Source organism: Helicoverpa zea, chromosome 9 (genome assembly GCF_022581195.2).
Source record: "Helicoverpa zea isolate HzStark_Cry1AcR chromosome 9, ilHelZeax1.1, whole genome shotgun sequence".
In the NCBI taxonomy this organism is placed as follows: domain Eukaryota; kingdom Metazoa; phylum Arthropoda; class Insecta; order Lepidoptera; family Noctuidae; genus Helicoverpa; species Helicoverpa zea.
Genome location: NC_061460.1, coordinates 11,599,537 through 11,616,375, shown reverse-complemented (window position 1 = coordinate 11,616,375; position 16,839 = coordinate 11,599,537). Strand labels below are relative to the sequence as shown.

The window sequence follows — 16,839 nt, the reverse complement described above, 5'->3', positions numbered from 1 at the left end:
TTAGTGTTTATAATATCTTTGCCCATTTTTGTATCAATTTCCTTCAAAAATATAACTATTAGGACCCCGGCCAGACAGATAACGGGGGAAACATCCAGCGCCACGCAACTAGTATAATCCGTACTTTGGAAGACAGTGAGAAATAGCACAATATTCGTCTGCAGAAGTGGCCTTCAGCATTACTGTTCGAGCCCTCACCAGCACAGTACACTGGGATCGGACGAGCTGCCCAATGTTGAAATCTTCATAATTACACACAAACACCCAAACAAGTTTTTGAAAGAACCACTGTAAAGTGAAGAATCTGATTTTTTTTTTTGGGGGTTTTGAAACCTAAACAAAACAAGCTTATAAAAAAAACACCGTAAAGTGAAATTTTTAAAATTGTTGGTTTGAGGACTCAAACAGTAAACGCAAAATGAATGATAAACAAAGAAAAAACCGCGAGCGTAGCGAGCAAAAAGCTCCTCGCGGTTTCTTCTCTTAACTTTGAGGAATTAATTTAAGTAATCAGGTAAAAGCAAAGCAAAAATCCGTATCAGGTAAAAACAAGAATCCACAACAATCCACAACTGTTGTAGTTTTGTTTTGAGCGACTGGTAGCGAACCTTTTTTTTGTTTCAGCTGAGGAAAATGCCTGACGCATACACACACCGCCCGGGGAGACGGTGAGGTTATGTGGGGGTTGCACCCACTAAAAACCTCAGCGTTTGTGCCGTCTTTTGCCTTTTAGAGAGGGGCCACGAGGACCAAAGACGACTTTCGTGACGACTGGTAGTGAACCTAGGCTTTGCAGATTAACGGCTGACTTGACCGTGACTTATCCACCCTGGTCGTGCAGATATGTACCGACAGAAATTGAGACCGCCCCCTCCCCCCCTTTACGCCGTTACCGATTATTACAAAAACAAACAATTAAAAGCGTTTGAAAGGCAACAATGACTTATTCATATATGCATGACCCACGCTAAATCGCAGACGTCGCAAGTCTCGCAACATCAATAACGGTTTGCTGAACAAAATACTGGGGTCAACAACCTTTTGAGAGGTGCATTCAAGTCTACGCAATTTAAACGCTCCGCAAATAGTATTTTAAATGCAAAACGATTTAAAGGAAACTATTGAAATAATTATCTGTAAAGTTAACTTTATTAGAGTCTGTCTGGCTCGTTTTAAGTCGATTATTTTGTGAAAAGTTGTTGCTAACGGTCAATTCAATTATTTACTAGGTACTACGTTAAGCCGGGTGTGCGAAAGGATATGTCTGACGAGCTTTCATTAATGATTTCATTAAAACACAGGTCCGTGAGAAAATACTTACCTCGGCTCATTACTAAGGTTATACTTTGGAATTATTTATGTATGAATTCACTACATACATAATTTCATAAAATACCGAATAATGAGCAGAAAAAGTTTGTTTAGGTACTTTGCATCTCAAACAAAAATTGTATATTTGAAGAAATAGATTTATGTGCAAACGTTAAATATAGCTCCTGAAGAGCAAACTGAAGACAAAAGATAAGTAAAAATAAACAATTTATATCTTTTTTTAAAACACAAAACTTAATTTGTCTATCAATGAACCTCCTTTCATCAGATGTTATTCTACATAAAGTTCACAAGGAAGGCCAAAGGCCTACCATCTAGCTGAAAGGTGTGAAACAAATCCGGGAACAATTGCTTTAAAAGGGTACCGAGTTAATCGGTGAGGAGCCACGAGAACAGCGGAACGTACGATGTAAGTTATTACCTCGCTAGATTCTGCGGTAAGTAAGTAGTTTGTACTTACTGAAGTTGAGTGTAGAGTACTACGATAGCTAAGCTTACTTGGCCGTTCTTTTCAAGGACTTTCTAGCGTGTATTGTGCAAGTGTAGTTTGTACAAGCATTTTAGAAAGTTGCAAAGCTTATTTATCAATTGCAACCAAGCTTAGAACGATGTATTTCCTGAAGTGCTTGTAATGTTTTGGTAGATAGAAACTGAAATTGAACTCAATTACGAAAAGTAGCATCTCATCTCATTAATCTTATTAATATTTTTAGCTGTAAGCCGTGAAGTGGCGACGACACTCATGTTAAGGTTGTCATTGACTACTAAGGCATTGCTTTTCTACTATTTTATTTTCTATCGCCCTTTTTAAGGCCACAGTTCTATTCTGCGTGTTATTTTCACGGTAGCCTTTCTTCTATTCCCAAAAGGCAGATCAGCAAACAATTGGTACGTGAGCTTGCAATTCACATTGAACTACGTGCTAAGTTAAACCTGTGACCCGATAACCTAATCATTGAAATAGCTTTTACTTCTTTCAAATGAAAATAGGTTGGTTGTAAAAAGTCTGGCTGGATTGGATAGTAGGTCCACGAATTTATCGGTTCTTAAATAAATTTACCTTAAACGATATAAAAGTTAATGCCTACCCTGTGTACATAGTTAAATCTATAGATACGTAGTACGTACCTAATTTTGTAAAGCTGAAGAGTGTGTTTGTATGCTTAAGCGCTAATCTCAGATACGACCGAACTGATTCTAAAACAATATTCCTATGTTTCATCCCATTTATCGACGGAGGCTTCTTCTTCTTGGCGAGTCGATGGCAACTTAAATTTTGGAAGCCCAATATTTCGCTACGCATGCGGCATTGTCAGAAGCGTTATAGAGGTCATCCACTATGCAGCTGTCGGGGCATAATGGGCAGCATAGAAGGTGCCGCATGGTTTGTGGTATGGCACCACACCCGCATCTATTGTCGTCAGTGTAGCCCCACTTACACGGAGGCTATATGTATAAAGAGTAGGTACTTTTTTTCAGTTGCATGAAGTGCTTGCCACTGGACAGGAGTGAAACCTCGGGAAACAGCCTTTAAGCTGGTACTTAGTAAATAATATAATAATAACACGGCTGAAATAACCTGTTCTGGTAGCCAATCATTTCCTAACAAGTGAACGATGCGAAAAACTTTCAAAAGCAATAAATTTAATGCGACAGGAGCGAATACAAAATGTTTCCCACGTGTTAACTTTCTGAATAGAAATCGCATCATTATAGACATACAATGTATCTTTGAAGTTACGAAAACATATCAAAAATATTGCAGTGGTTTAACGTCCCAGACACCACTGCAATTACAGTTGCAAACTAATTGGAGTTCATTTTGCATGGAGAACAAAATGACGAGGTATTTTGGCAGTCTTGTTGGCTGTCACTAGCTTCCTACAATTACTCTGTGGCTGCCACCATTCATCGTTAAATCACACCTGCTGCCACGTGGACCATGGGACTGTCACTAACCAGCTGGGGCCAGGCTTCAAACGCCCTTCCGGGGCTGCGGGATTTTTCGAAAGAGTAACAGCGGCCCTGGTACATCGAGGGCTTAAGAACGCTGCTAACCCACAGCGGGAGGGGTCATTGGATGACTTGAAAATAGCGTACATATTTGGTCGAGGGTAGGTATGGGCAAGCTCGGCTGACGCATAGCAACAAACTTATTTATTGTGAATAAAAAAAATATCTATAATTCAAGTAGTGGATCAAATGACATGCAATTCATATAACGACAAGAAAATAAATGAATAAAAACTTGCCATCATTTAGCTAGATTAATCGGGGCCGGTGATAAAGCTTAATTAAAACCTTTTGTGAGAAAAACTAAGCAGGACCCGCCATTAGGAGCGGGGACACTTTCAATTTGAAAAGAACTAAAGACCGTGTGATTAATTAACTAAGCTTATAATGCGTGGATACCTCCTGGGCAAAACCACGGGTAAATGGTAGTCTACAACCATTATATTAACATTAGCAACATGACATGCAATTTAAGAAGAAAAATAGTTGTAGATTATCAACAACATTTAGGCTCATTATTAAAGTTTAACGGTTTTAGAAAACTATAGCTTAGCAATTCGTGGTGACCAACCTCTCAAGTATGAGTGTCATTTCCATTCCAGGTCAGGCAAGTATCAATGCAACTTTTCTAACTTTGTAATACCTTATACTTTGGACACCATGATTTGACCGTGTTTCCAAGGGCACGACAAACTGTAGGTCCCGGCTGTCATTTGAACCCTTTGGCATTTGTTACGGGTAGTCAGAGGAAACTAGTCCTAAGTCTGACAACCAGTCTTACCTAGTGGGATTGGGTTGCCCGGGCAGCTGGGTTGAGGAGATAGGAAGTCGCTCCTTGTAAAACAGTCGTACTCATTTACTAAAATTATTAAAATTTGTCTTTGGGGTACTTGGGAGATGCTCGTTACATCAAGTTAAAAGTAATTCTGTTGATACCCACCCACACCACATAGGTACTAATTTAGTAGGTACCTACACATTGTGTAGGAACAATTATTGTTAGGTATAACTATCATAGTATAATCATCGGCAGGGATATTGAGCCCTGACCTTCACCTGCGCAGAAGCGATTTATTGCCTTATGTGTACAGTGCGCAAAGCGATCCCCACTCTTCCGCCGAGAGCTCAATATCCGTGCCGATAACTATATGTGATTTATGCGATGTCTGCGAAGTATAACGTTGCTACTTACTTATATTACCTACAGTTCATGCTTGTTGCCCCTGTCAACACAAGCTGAACTATCTGACCTTTAAAAGAGGTTTATACCTAAGGACTTAAACCTTAGGTACCTACATTTCCATCCTTAAATTGAATAGAATCCATCACAAACCCACACTTACAGCGGTCTTCGTGTGTAGATACCTAATTCCTTATGTAAATAAATAATCTCCTTCAAATAAATTGGTTACATTTACTGTTCGTTTATTTAGGACGATAATGTAATTTTGTTTTTGAAGCCGTACCTACAACACTAAAAAATATAAAAATACATGTAGGAGCCGAAAAAAGAATCAAATCATTTATTGTCCCTAAAAATTGCCGTTTCAATCTTCTATTTGTTGCTCATATCATATTTTGTAATATCACGATTCAAACCGATGTATTATCCTGCCGGGGCTGCGGGTTGTTCGAAAGAGATACCGCGGCCCTGGTACATAAAAGGCCAGTGACGGAACACGACGGTTTTTAGTCAGTAAGGCGATTATCACACTGCCCCGCATGATGCAGCGTAGTGCGTGGATGCGTTTTTTTCCGTTGTATGGAAATATCTCCGTTTGTATGGAAAACACGCATAGTCCAACACACTGAAAATGCATCCACGCGCGTTCATGCGGATCACGCACATACATGCGGAGAAACACGCACCCCCGCGCGTAGGTGCGGGGCGAGACGCAAGGTATGGCACACTGAATCCCGCAATGCCGCGCGTGATTTTGAATGGGCGTGACGTGTATATTTGAAAATGGAACTCGCTGTGCGTGAATTTACAAAACGCACCTACGCGCGTGAGTGCGTGAAAAACCTGCACGATGATGCAGATCTGCACTCCCGCAGGAACGCGCGTAGGTGCGTCGACACGCAAGATGCAGCGTGATGCGGGGCAGTGTGAAGATCACCTAAGAGTCTGACACTCCCTCACCGCTGCCGCTGCTAACCCACAGCGGGAGGGGTCATTTGATGATTTTTGACGTCGGAAAAAAAAAACCGATGTATTATTTTATCGTGCAAAGAAACGCAGCCAAGCATACAAGTAACATACCATTCCACTTTTCTAAAATTAGTTGGAGTAAGATAATTGGAGTTTATGAAGATTATCTTATTTGATAGAATAATATAACTCCTTATTTAATTAAACCAATTGAAAAATAATGATTGTTTTACACAAATCGCACACAACCCGTTCCATTTTACGCATTCTTAAATGTCAACGTAACATCGAATTTGACATTTTGACATTGATAGGTTTTCTGTCAACTGTCATGTAATCATCACAAAATCCGAAAATCCTATTTCTTTCATTGAAAGTTAATAAAATAGCCAAAAGTGAAATAAAAACATGGCTTTTACCACCAAAGACGTGAATTTAAAGCCGGATAGACCTAAAACCTTATTGTTGAAGAAACATGCGGACTATTTGGCGACTTACGGGTCAAGTCATGATGACTACGAATATTGTATGACTGAATATCTTCGCATGTCTGGTGTTTATTGGAGTCTAACTGCTATGGAACTCATCGGCGCATCAGACAGGTACAATACAAATTATTGTCTAAAGTTTCTGCGCATAAACTTATTAAGACGCAAATTAAAATTCAAGTTAAAATTAAAATTTTTTTTCGCTTATCTCTTTATCTTTGCAAGTATTTTTAATCTCGTACTGATTTTTAGTTGTTAACAATGTAGAAAGAAGCATTGGATTTGGGAACAGTTCCAACAATTCTGAAATAAGTGTCAGGAGATTCACAAACATGTGTTGCTATTGTTTAAATAAGTTCTATACATCAGTATGTAGTATCAGTTCTGTATCTTATAGTGACTGGAAGATTACTATTGAACGGAGGACTTTAACTTTTTAAATGGACCACATTATTCATATGGCTGATTAGGTTTTAATTGTAATGGTAATTCATTTCACCCATATTTCTTTAATCTCTATTTAAAAAAATGACTTAGTTTCAAATGTTTTGTAATTTTTCAGAATGCCAAAAGAGGACATAATAAAGTTCATCAGCTCATGTCAGAATAAGGAGAATGGTGGCATATCAGCGTGCTTTCCACATGATCCACATATATTGTACACCTTGAGTGCTGTGCAGGTAACAATTATTTCTTCTTTCAATCTGTACTATTACAATAAAGAGGAAACAGTTTATTGTTTCTTTGTGCCTGTTGTAAAGGCTCAGAATAACTGAACAAAACTTTTAGAAAGCTGAAACTCTTCTTGAGTATGAAAATGAATGAATGTGAAAGAATCTTATTTCTTGTTAGTTTCTTATTTATTAATGTCTAAGAAACTATGTCTTACAGATAAAACAATCATATTTTTTCAATGTTTCCGTCAATATCCACATCAAATTGCAACTCAACCAATTGATGGAATCAATGGTGAAACCACCATAAAATAACTTATGGTGTTCCAGCAAATAAAATTCTTTTTTTTTCTATCACAATGTTATATTGAAGACTTTCTGTTGCAGGTCCTCACAATGTATGACAGACTGGATGCAATAGATGTAGATGGTGTTGTAAAATATATTGCATCTCTACAACAAGAAGATGGCAGCTTTTTCGGTGAGTATGTTCTTACACTACGTGGATGCCTCCATGCATCCTCATACTACAGATTTGCATGAAGGCCCATCTAGTAATTATATTTTAAATGTTGAAATTAATAAGGATCAATACTTTCTGTTTCGTCTTTGATTAAACAATAATGACTGCTTATTGAATATCAAATCATCTAGAATTAAAATAAGCTCATATTTGTGAAAAATAGAACAAATTGTAATAGGCAGGTGGGACATTTGTTCAACACCTTTGCTTCTTTTCAGCCTGCTCTTGCTTGTAGTGCTATCCTTTGTAAATACTGACCTGAAAAATTGCTTATCTAATAAGCCCACTTTCAATAATTGATTAATGTTGACTAAGAAAACTCTACTTGGAGATATCTTCTATTTTAGGTGACAAATGGGGTGAGAAGGACACAAGGTTTTCCTTCTGTGCTGTGATGTGCCTGTCGCTCTTACAAAGGCTTGATGCCATCAATGTGGATAAGGCTGTTGAGTTTGTGCTTAGTTGCATGAACTTTGACGGGGGCTTTGGATCTAAACCTGGCTCTGAAAGTCATGCTGGTAAGTTTCATTTGGCCTCCTTGCTGTTAAATGTGACATTGAGTTTGTCTATTTGTCACTCTGTGAAGCAGAATTAATAAATAAACAAGTAAATTCCAGTGCCTATAATAAGAGGCAATTAGTCTAGAAGACTAATTGTAAGAATATTTCTTTCTAGAAAAAAAAAGATCTGCAATCTGCCAAATTATCTTGCAAAATAAAAATAAAATAGTCTACTTTAAAAAATAACTCTTTTTCATTATGCCATATTCTGTTTAATTTTACGTATCTTTTTTCCTTGTTATTTTATTTTATAAATCAATTTGATTAACACTTACTGATCATTAACTATAAATGTTTTAGGTCTAATCTACTGCTGTGTTGGTACCCTCTCCATTTGCAAGCGGATGGATGCGCTTAAAGTAGATGCCCTCGCTTGGTGGTTGTGTGAGAGGCAGCTGCCCAGCGGTGGGTTGAACGGCAGACCTGAGAAACTGCCAGACCTGTGTTATTCTTGGTAAGAATCTCTTGGAGCTTCAGAATCAAAGATACTCAGAGCATTTATTTGTGCATCCTTAAAACTAGTAATTTTTATTTTCTGTCTGTCTTCTTCTTTACTATTTCTATTAATTGTGCATATGACTAAAAGCTAGTCAACATGTACATCTTATTATTTTCTGAATATGCTACCATAAACTTTTTATGTAATATTGCCAGTATTAAAATTTCTTTTCAATTCTAGGTGGGTAATGGCATCACTGACAATGCTGAACAGAATCCGTTGGGTGGACCGTGAAAAATTAGAAGAATTCATCTTAGCTTGCCAAGACGCTGAAACGGGTGGTTTTAGCGACAGACCAGGCGATGTTACCGACCCATTCCATACGTTATTCGGTCTAGCCGGCCTATCGCTGTTAGGCAACACCAAGATCAAACCTGTCAACCCAGTCTACTGCATGCCTCAAGAAACCATTGATAGGTTAAAGTTACAACCAGAAATTATGATGTAATTTTAAACTGTATGTCATGTATGAAGAATTGCGTGAGGAGTCATTTTGAATACCTATCTAATAAGAGCACAGTGATTTGTATGTATAAATGTAATATGCAGAAGTTTTGTATTTATTTTATGTTTAAGTATATTTGCAATAAGAGAATATAATGTGATACATTGGAAGGCTTGTTTAATTTCTCCCTTTAGTGCCAAACGAATACCCGGTGCAACCTGCGCTGCGTACCACTGCTCAAACATTCTTGTCTTGCAAATCTGCCATTAAATCTGCGCAAAAAAAAATATTGCCGTAAACAAAAAGTTCTACTGTCAATGTCAAATGAAGTTCAAACGTCTAAAATGTAAACAAACATTCATAACCTAAAACTAATAAAGTTTTGAACTTTTAAAATAATTTTAAATAAATAATGAAAGGTCAACATGTTGTCAATACACTGTTTTCAGTTCTTCCTATTTAGCCTTTGTGTTCACATATCAACAGTGTTTATATATTTTGTTTACTACAGTGATTTAATCTCCACAAGATATATCCAGGATATAAAGCCGGAGTATGACTACATTATAGGTAAGTTATTAACTATTTAATATTAAATTAACGTGATTTTATTATAGATAATTTAGAATTAACATAATTACGTATCTGGAAATACTTATACCACACAGAACCTTTGTACCTGAGTATAACTTTAAAGATAAACTATTCCCCGCCTTCCCTCGCGTCTTTGGGAAACTACTTTCCACACTAGGAAGATATTATGATGTATTAATTAAACATTCATTCATGCTTAGTTTCTTCAAAATAGCTCTTCAGCCTTTTATATATGTATAAAGAAGTAACAAACTTTCGCCTTTGAAAAAGAGTGTACTGTATTTAATTTCACCACACTCTACCTATTAAATTCATGAATTGTAGAAACTGTATTGAAGATTGTAAAATAAAACCATTTATTTTCAGTTGGTTCTGGCACAGCAGGCTCCGTCATCGCCCATAGACTAGCGACAGAGACTAGTTATACCTTCATAGTGGTTGAAGCAGGGTGTAAGAGTCATGCATTACTTGAGGCACCCGTACTCGGACCTTTCTTCCATGGCTCTCTGCTGGACTGGCAGTTTCAGACAGTGCCTCAGAAACATGCTTGTTTTGCTATGAAAAATAGGGTAAGTTAATAAATGCATTGTTGCCAGTTACAGTTAAATTGTTTGAATACTTTCTATTACAGTATGAAACACTTATTAAAAGACATCACATTAAAAAAATATTGTTTATGTTAATATCTATTTAATATTGAAAAGTATTATTGTATGAGAAAAAATGTCTTTAATTTGATGTTTTCTACATTATAAGCTTTCTTCTTTTTCAGAAATGTAAATTAGCCCAAGGCAAGATCTTGGGAGGGTCCTCTAAGCTCAACAACATGATTCATGTCCGAGGTAATCTATCACACTATGTTGACTGGTTCCATGGAAAACACACCAAGGAGTACTTAGAAAAACAGTTTGAATTTATAGAACAAAACATTCTACATTTAAATGATGTGCAATATGAAAGTGATTTAACTGATGCAGTCTTAGGGGCAGCCAAAGAATTAAATTATGATAAGTTAGACACAGATTTTAAGTTAGGCTTCAGAAAAAATATTGTCAGCCAGAATAATGGAAAACGATGGTGCACATCTGATAATTTAGATGTAAAAAAACATGTAATCACCAATGCTTTAGTAGAAAAAGTTATTTTTAAAGGCAACACTGCTGTAGGTATCAAAATACTACTATCTGGCAGACAAAGTATCATTTATGCAAGAAAAGGCATTATTCTATCTGCTGGGGCAATAAATACTCCAAAAATATTACAGTTGTCAGGTATTGGGCAACAAAAACTATTAAAAACAATAGGGATACCAGTTGTCAAAAATTTACCTGTGGGAGAAAATCTACAAGATCATATAGGCACTGGATTAGACTTTGTTTTATTCAATAAATCGGTTTCAATTAGTGCTATGGATATGATTAATCCTTTATACGTTTTAAACTATTTTATTAATGGCAAAGGACCATGGACAACCCCAGGTTGTGAAGTGATTGGTTTCCTATCCACTAAAAACCAGTCAGATCCAGATTTACAATTCATGGTGCTGCCAGTAGGACTATCATCAGATAGAGGTAGTTTATTAAGAAATAATGTCAACATTAGAGATGAAGTATGGGAAAAATATTTTTCTAAAAGTTTTGATAGCTATGTAGGCACCATTCTCCCACTGATATTACACCCTAAAAGCAAAGGGCATGTTTATATAAATAGTACAGACCCCAAAGCACCACCTCTAGTAGACCCTATGTATTTGTCCCATGAAAGTGACAGAGAAACTTTAATAAATGGATTGAAGCTAGTCATACAATTTGTAAACACAAAATCAATCCAAAAAATTGGTGGTTACATAAACCAAAATCATTTCCCAGGGTGTGAACATTTGGAAATTTTCACAGATTCGTACTTTGACTGCTACATAAAACATTTGACATTGACTTCCTACCACCCTGTAGGCACTTGCTCTATGGGGTTGCCAGACTCCAATAAATCTGTAGTAGATACTTCTTTTAAAGTTTTGGGAGTAGAAAAGCTGTATGTTGCTGATGCCTCAGTGTTGCCAACTTTGCCCAGTGGAAATATAAATGCAGCTATTGCAATGATGGCTAGTGTCTTCTTTGATAACAGTATTAAAGTTAAAAATCACATTCCATTTTGTTACAAAAATGATATGTTTAAAGAATATTTATTTAATGTTTGTTTTGATAGATAATGGAAAGATTTTATGTGAGTTCATTCTGAACACTGTTTCTAAGCTAAGAATGTAAATGATTGAGATTTAAGCTGTTTACACAATTTGAATTATATGAGATTAGGGTTTTTGACATCTAGTGTATTATGATTTAAAATCAGCATTATTAAAGAGGCCGATTCTATAAATAGGTACTGTTAAATCTTGCTCTGGGCCAATAAATACTTTTTAAATCCAGAGTTCATTTAGGGCCCTCTTTTATTTTGTCCCTTGCCGTACTGGAGGCGGAAGGGTCTTTATTCTCACTAACAAGGGCACGAAAGAGGTCAAAAATAACAATGATCATGACTGGTCATTAATTTTCTGTTCTTAGCATAAAATCTTTAACGTTCATGAGGTGTCTTAATAACTGAAAAACTCATTATATTTTAACACTTTATTGAATGTATTAAGGACACTTCTAAACATGAAATTGCGTACAGGATTTTGAGCGTCAATTCCAAAACAATCGTTACATTACAAATAAAAGATTTGACACTATTTAATAAATAATATTTTTTAAGACATTTTATTAAAAAGAATTGTAATACATTCAATTTTCATGTTGATCTTCGAAATATTTCGAAATACTTTTTTCATTAGGCACATTCCCCAAGTGTAAATATTTGCATTTGATATCAATTTTTAAATAGTGTCAAATAGATTAACCAGATAGTAAATAGGTTTATTATAAATATTCTTTCTACGATTAATTTTATTAAAGTACAATGATACTTCAACTTAATAATACAATAAGAAAATTTGTGCCACAAGAAATTATTTTTATCCGTTGTGTAGACGCCTGCATCATTATTTAGAATGGCCAATTTTCATATATTTATGATCAAACAGACAAATAATACAGTCGTCCATACAATGTACGTTGTTGTTTATAAGTTATTACAAAATAAATTACGATTATACACATTTTGTTTCACATTTTTTTTTCTAATATCTAAACACGTAAACACAAATATTATAATGACTAGGAAATGTTACAGGCACTTAGCAAAAAATAGTCGTTTCGCAAAGTGACTATTTTTTAACGACTGACAAAATACGCCTGTTTTTTTAACACTTGTTTCTCCCGCCAATTAGATAAAAGATCTGCCATAAGTAATTATCGGATACACTATAATATCTCATTAATAAATATATATCTATATTATAAATATAATAGCTACACGTAGATATGGGACGTTGATTATACACGCTTTTCATCATTAATAAGTTCTATTTTTACTAAGACACTGAAAATTCACAAACATGGGGCAACATTAAGGCCATCGATTCTTCATAAAAATTGAATAATTTCTTTTCTGTATTTTACTAATTTAATAAGTAGGTATGTATCAACAATACCCCTTGACAAAATTCTAGAAAGGCAAAGAATGCCGTTTGAATTATTACAACATTTTCGTATTTTTACAAATTCTATAATAAGCTTAAGACACTCACGGACGGAAGATTTATCTACATATATATTAGGGTGCCTGTCCACCGGAGCGGAGCTAGGCTGCGGAGTGGAGAAACTGAGAAATATTAACCAATAGGATTGAGGAGCGGAGATTTTGTGCAATCTTATTGGTTAATATTTCTCAGTTTCTCCACTCCGCAGCCTAGCTGCGCTCCGGTGGACAGGCAACCTTAATCTAAACTTTAGATAATGTTAAACACCATAATCACTATTTGTGCAAGTTAAATCAAAATCATATTTTCGTGCTTTTTGGATATGCAATATTGTATTAACATTTATTTTTAGGAAATATATTATTTACCATAACCATAAATAAATAATAAGTAATAGTAAATATTTATGCGTCATTATTCCGGTATATAAAAAAAACTAATAGTGCATTTTTTTTTAATTTTCAATGTTTGCATCACTGCACATTTACAATCCGAAAAATACTAATTAGATATCCAAAAGTAGACACCCCCTTATTATAATTAACAAAACTTTTCTGAATATTGCAAAATACATAAATTACTTACTCTCAATTCTCAATCAAAATATTAACATATTATAGAAAAAACCTTTTCAGGCATTTAATGCTTTACAACACTTAGATATTTTCCTGAGCAAAACTCTCATATAATACTGGACGGATTATCTGATAATGCTTTTTAAGTAGTTTATAATTATAATTAAAATATATATAAAATATTGCCACACTTCTTAATAACTAAAAATAATAATTTATTAGGTAATACTTTGTACATCATAATACTGAGCGGTAAATGCGTCATTGTATACATTTTTTTACATTTAAATAGAGAATAGTAGATCAGCAACTGATATGTTTTCAAACTTGAAAATGTTTTTTTATTAATTTCCGCCATCAATAAGCTTACGTTTTATCAGGCGTTTTTAATAAGTTGCTGTCTACATAACGCTCTCTAATAAATATACATTTTATCGAGTAAATATATATACTAATATTAATTACTTAAAACATTGCTACAATTAATTGTGCATAATACTGTTTTCAAATAGATAGCCCAATTTGTTAGGCAATCGACTGAGCTTTCATTGAGCAAAATTATTAATTTTGAGACAATTCTTTTGCAGTATTTGATACTTTGAGCTTTAAATATTATATCATTATTGTAAAATGAACATCCACTTCGCATGCGAAGTGTGCCGATATTTTGACTGCTTGTTATTAATTGATTTGACGTTAATTTCAATAATAAAAACAATTAACACAGTTCTTTAAAATTATAAATAGTACACACATATAGAGACATGTATAATAAATTATTGACTTGAATGACGTAAAAATGTGATAAAAAAATCTAACAGCTACTGACTTGTTTAAATGCAAATTGTAGAATCAAAATAAGTGTCCCCTAATACGAAGTTTCCCTACATTTTATATATAAAAAAAAAACAAATTCAACGTCATAATACTTACCTATTCTTTCGCATAAGCCTTTTTTGACTAGACTAAATTATGTATCATTTACAAATCAATCAAGTAAATACTTATTTAAAAGTCGTTATCCCCTTTCTCTACTGTTCACTGTTCCAAAAGCTAAACTTTTATAATATTTCAATAATTATTAACCTACCGGGGACGGATTTAAGCCACAAAATTACCTGAAAGACTGCATTTATATAAGAACCAACGATATTTCAATTTTTTCCGCACTTTAATGAAAAATCCGCGATAAACAGGAATATTAGTACCTACTACACAGTACACTATAGTTTACGTCGTAGTTATATACGAAATCGGACAACATTAAAAAACGCCAGTTTTTTTTTTTCAAACAAAATATTACGTCGCCTACTCCTAACACGAAACTGTACACTCACTAACATCGAATCTGACTAACAATAAATGCGTAAAATCTTACTTGAAACAAGAATCCAGGTAATTGTCCAACATGTCCAGTTGTAGGTCGTCCCAGTCCGTTGGGTTCAAAAGAAGGGACGAGAGATCATCTTCTGGGATCAAAGGAGGTGGTATAGCTGGCTCTACGATCACGTTGGCGCCAATGTTCGTCTCCAAGTCTATGTCAGGCAGACTCTGAATACTGCCAATATTGAAATCCGGCAAATGCAGCGTCACAGCCTGATTTATTTCATTAGAAATCTCTTCGACCGCGTTCACTTTTGGTATGTTCGCTATCGCAGTCTTTTCTTCTGTGACCTTATCTTTAGCAGATGCTTTCTTCTTCTTGTGAGGTCTATTTGAGATTCGTTTGGTTCCTTCTAAGTGTGCGAGGTCGAGTTTCCAAAAACCACCCTTGCCTGGCTCGTGTTTTGATCGAGCTACTTTCACGAAAACTTTGTTTAGAGACAGGTTGTGCCTTATGGAGTTCTGAAATTATGAAAATATTTTGTTATTTAATGACAAGATTCAAACAAAGAATTTAATGCACCAAAAATTGTTGCAATACAATTTTTCGATACGCTATCGATAATAGAATTACCTATTTTTAAGCCCTTGAAAGTTACTGCAAAACCAATTTATTGAAATTTCCCCCTTTACTACCGTGTGTAGTCACCAGCCAGTAATCAGATATCCAATAAAACGTATCAATCACACACTTGACTCCCTATTCATGAATCCAATTAGACGTAATCTTATCGTTATGTTTGCACATCACACGTTTATTAAATTATGAGAGTTAATGCGATATCACTCACCTGCCATGTGGGATCGGCGTTCCTGTAGTACTTGAAGTTCTCCCGGATCCACGAGTATATCGCGGAGAGCGTCATCTTGTCGTTGTTGTACCGCATGGCCATGCAGATCAGCGTGCTGTACGAGTACGGAGGCTTCTTCTCACTGTTCGTCCGGTATTCGTGCTTGTTCTCCGTGAAGTCCTTCTGACACTTCGCTATCGTCTGGTTGAACTTCTGCAGCCGCGTGTTCTGCGGCTGTGGCTTCACCTGCGGCCCTGGCGACATCGGCGGTATTGGAAACTGCGGCACCGACATAATATTCGTTATGTTTTGCAGCCATGTCAAATTCGTTAAATCAGCCTCTGGTTCTTCATCTACGACCATCTTGCTCGGCTTGTGTTTCGTTCGTATCTTTTTAGAGTAATCATCTTGATCTGCAGCAGCAACTGTTTCAGTTTGAGCTGCATCCTTTTCTAAATCTTCGTGGCTAACTGCGTACGTTTCTGGTTGCTCGTACACGTATTCTATCTCGACGGTGTGAGATGACTCGGGGACCGTGTGGTCGACGGCAAAGTACGTCGTACCGTACTGATCTCCCGCATCGCCATAGAAGTTGAGCGACGTCGTGTCCAGCATCTCGCCGGACGCCGGAGACAGGCCTGACGTTATATGCATCGTGGCCAACTACATCGCTCGCCCTGAAAATATTGCGACAGTGAGCCTATGAGTCACGAAGTTGATGAATCAGCTAATATCGGAAAGTTCGATTGCTCGGAATTATGAATAATTAATCACTGGGGGTAGTCCTAGATGGTATCTCGGGTTGTTACCTGAGAGAATAGAAGGTGGTGGACGGTGTTGTCCAAGATGTCCGGAGGGAATCGATCGGCGACGGCGCGGCCGGAGTGACGTCGCGGCGGTCAGCGGCGCCCCCCCGCCATGGTGTCGGGTCGGCGGCGGCTGCGTGTGTGCGCGCGGAGCGGCGGCGCGCGAGCTAGTGGGCAGGTGCGCGCCCCATTGTGTGCACCGTCGAACGATTCCGAACAGGTGTGTGCTGCGATCGATATTTTTCCGCCGCAAGACAACGCCGACCCGCATCGCTGATAGCTCCGGACAATTAGTCACGGTTATCGGACGCAGGACCGGACCCGGCTGCTAGTGGTTCAACCCCATCACCACCAGCAATAACATCCC

At 36.5% G+C, this 16,839-nt stretch overlaps 3 protein-coding genes across 4 annotated transcripts; 2 read left to right on the top strand and 1 right to left on the bottom strand.

The window, feature by feature from the left end:
• The first annotated feature begins 5,813 nt into the window (after nucleotides 1-5,813).
• Nucleotides 5,814-8,856, top strand: LOC124633150 (geranylgeranyl transferase type-2 subunit beta). Its single transcript, XM_047168276.1, has 6 exons — nucleotides 5,814-6,099; nucleotides 6,548-6,665; nucleotides 7,047-7,140; nucleotides 7,530-7,700; nucleotides 8,043-8,196; nucleotides 8,422-8,856. The coding sequence occupies exons 1-6, from the start codon at nucleotides 5,906-5,908 to the stop codon at nucleotides 8,687-8,689; spliced, it is 999 nt and encodes a 332-aa protein (XP_047024232.1). The 5' UTR covers nucleotides 5,814-5,905; the 3' UTR covers nucleotides 8,690-8,856.
• A 155-nt stretch (nucleotides 8,857-9,011) lies between these two features.
• Nucleotides 9,012-12,434, top strand: LOC124633147 (alcohol dehydrogenase [acceptor]-like). The gene is made up of 3 exons (XM_047168273.1): nucleotides 9,012-9,256; nucleotides 9,647-9,849; nucleotides 10,053-12,434. The coding sequence occupies exons 1-3, from the start codon at nucleotides 9,112-9,114 to the stop codon at nucleotides 11,487-11,489; spliced, it is 1,785 nt and encodes a 594-aa protein (XP_047024229.1). The 5' UTR covers nucleotides 9,012-9,111; the 3' UTR covers nucleotides 11,490-12,434.
• On the bottom strand, nucleotides 11,890-16,592 carry LOC124633148 (forkhead box protein J1-like). 2 transcript variants are annotated; one of them, XM_047168275.1, is made up of 3 exons: nucleotides 16,476-16,592; nucleotides 15,667-16,343; nucleotides 11,890-15,337 (listed from the first exon to the last, which is right to left on the bottom strand). In XM_047168275.1, exons 2-3 carry the CDS (start codon nucleotides 16,318-16,320, stop codon nucleotides 14,867-14,869), a joined length of 1,125 nt encoding a protein of 374 aa, XP_047024231.1. In that variant the 5' UTR covers nucleotides 16,321-16,343; nucleotides 16,476-16,592; the 3' UTR covers nucleotides 11,890-14,866. The 2 variants fall into 2 exon arrangements, with proteins under 2 accessions (XP_047024231.1, XP_047024230.1); XM_047168274.1 differs by lacking the exon at nucleotides 16,476-16,592 and having other exon boundaries at nucleotides 15,667-16,349.
• Nucleotides 16,593-16,839: the final 247 nt, after the last annotated feature.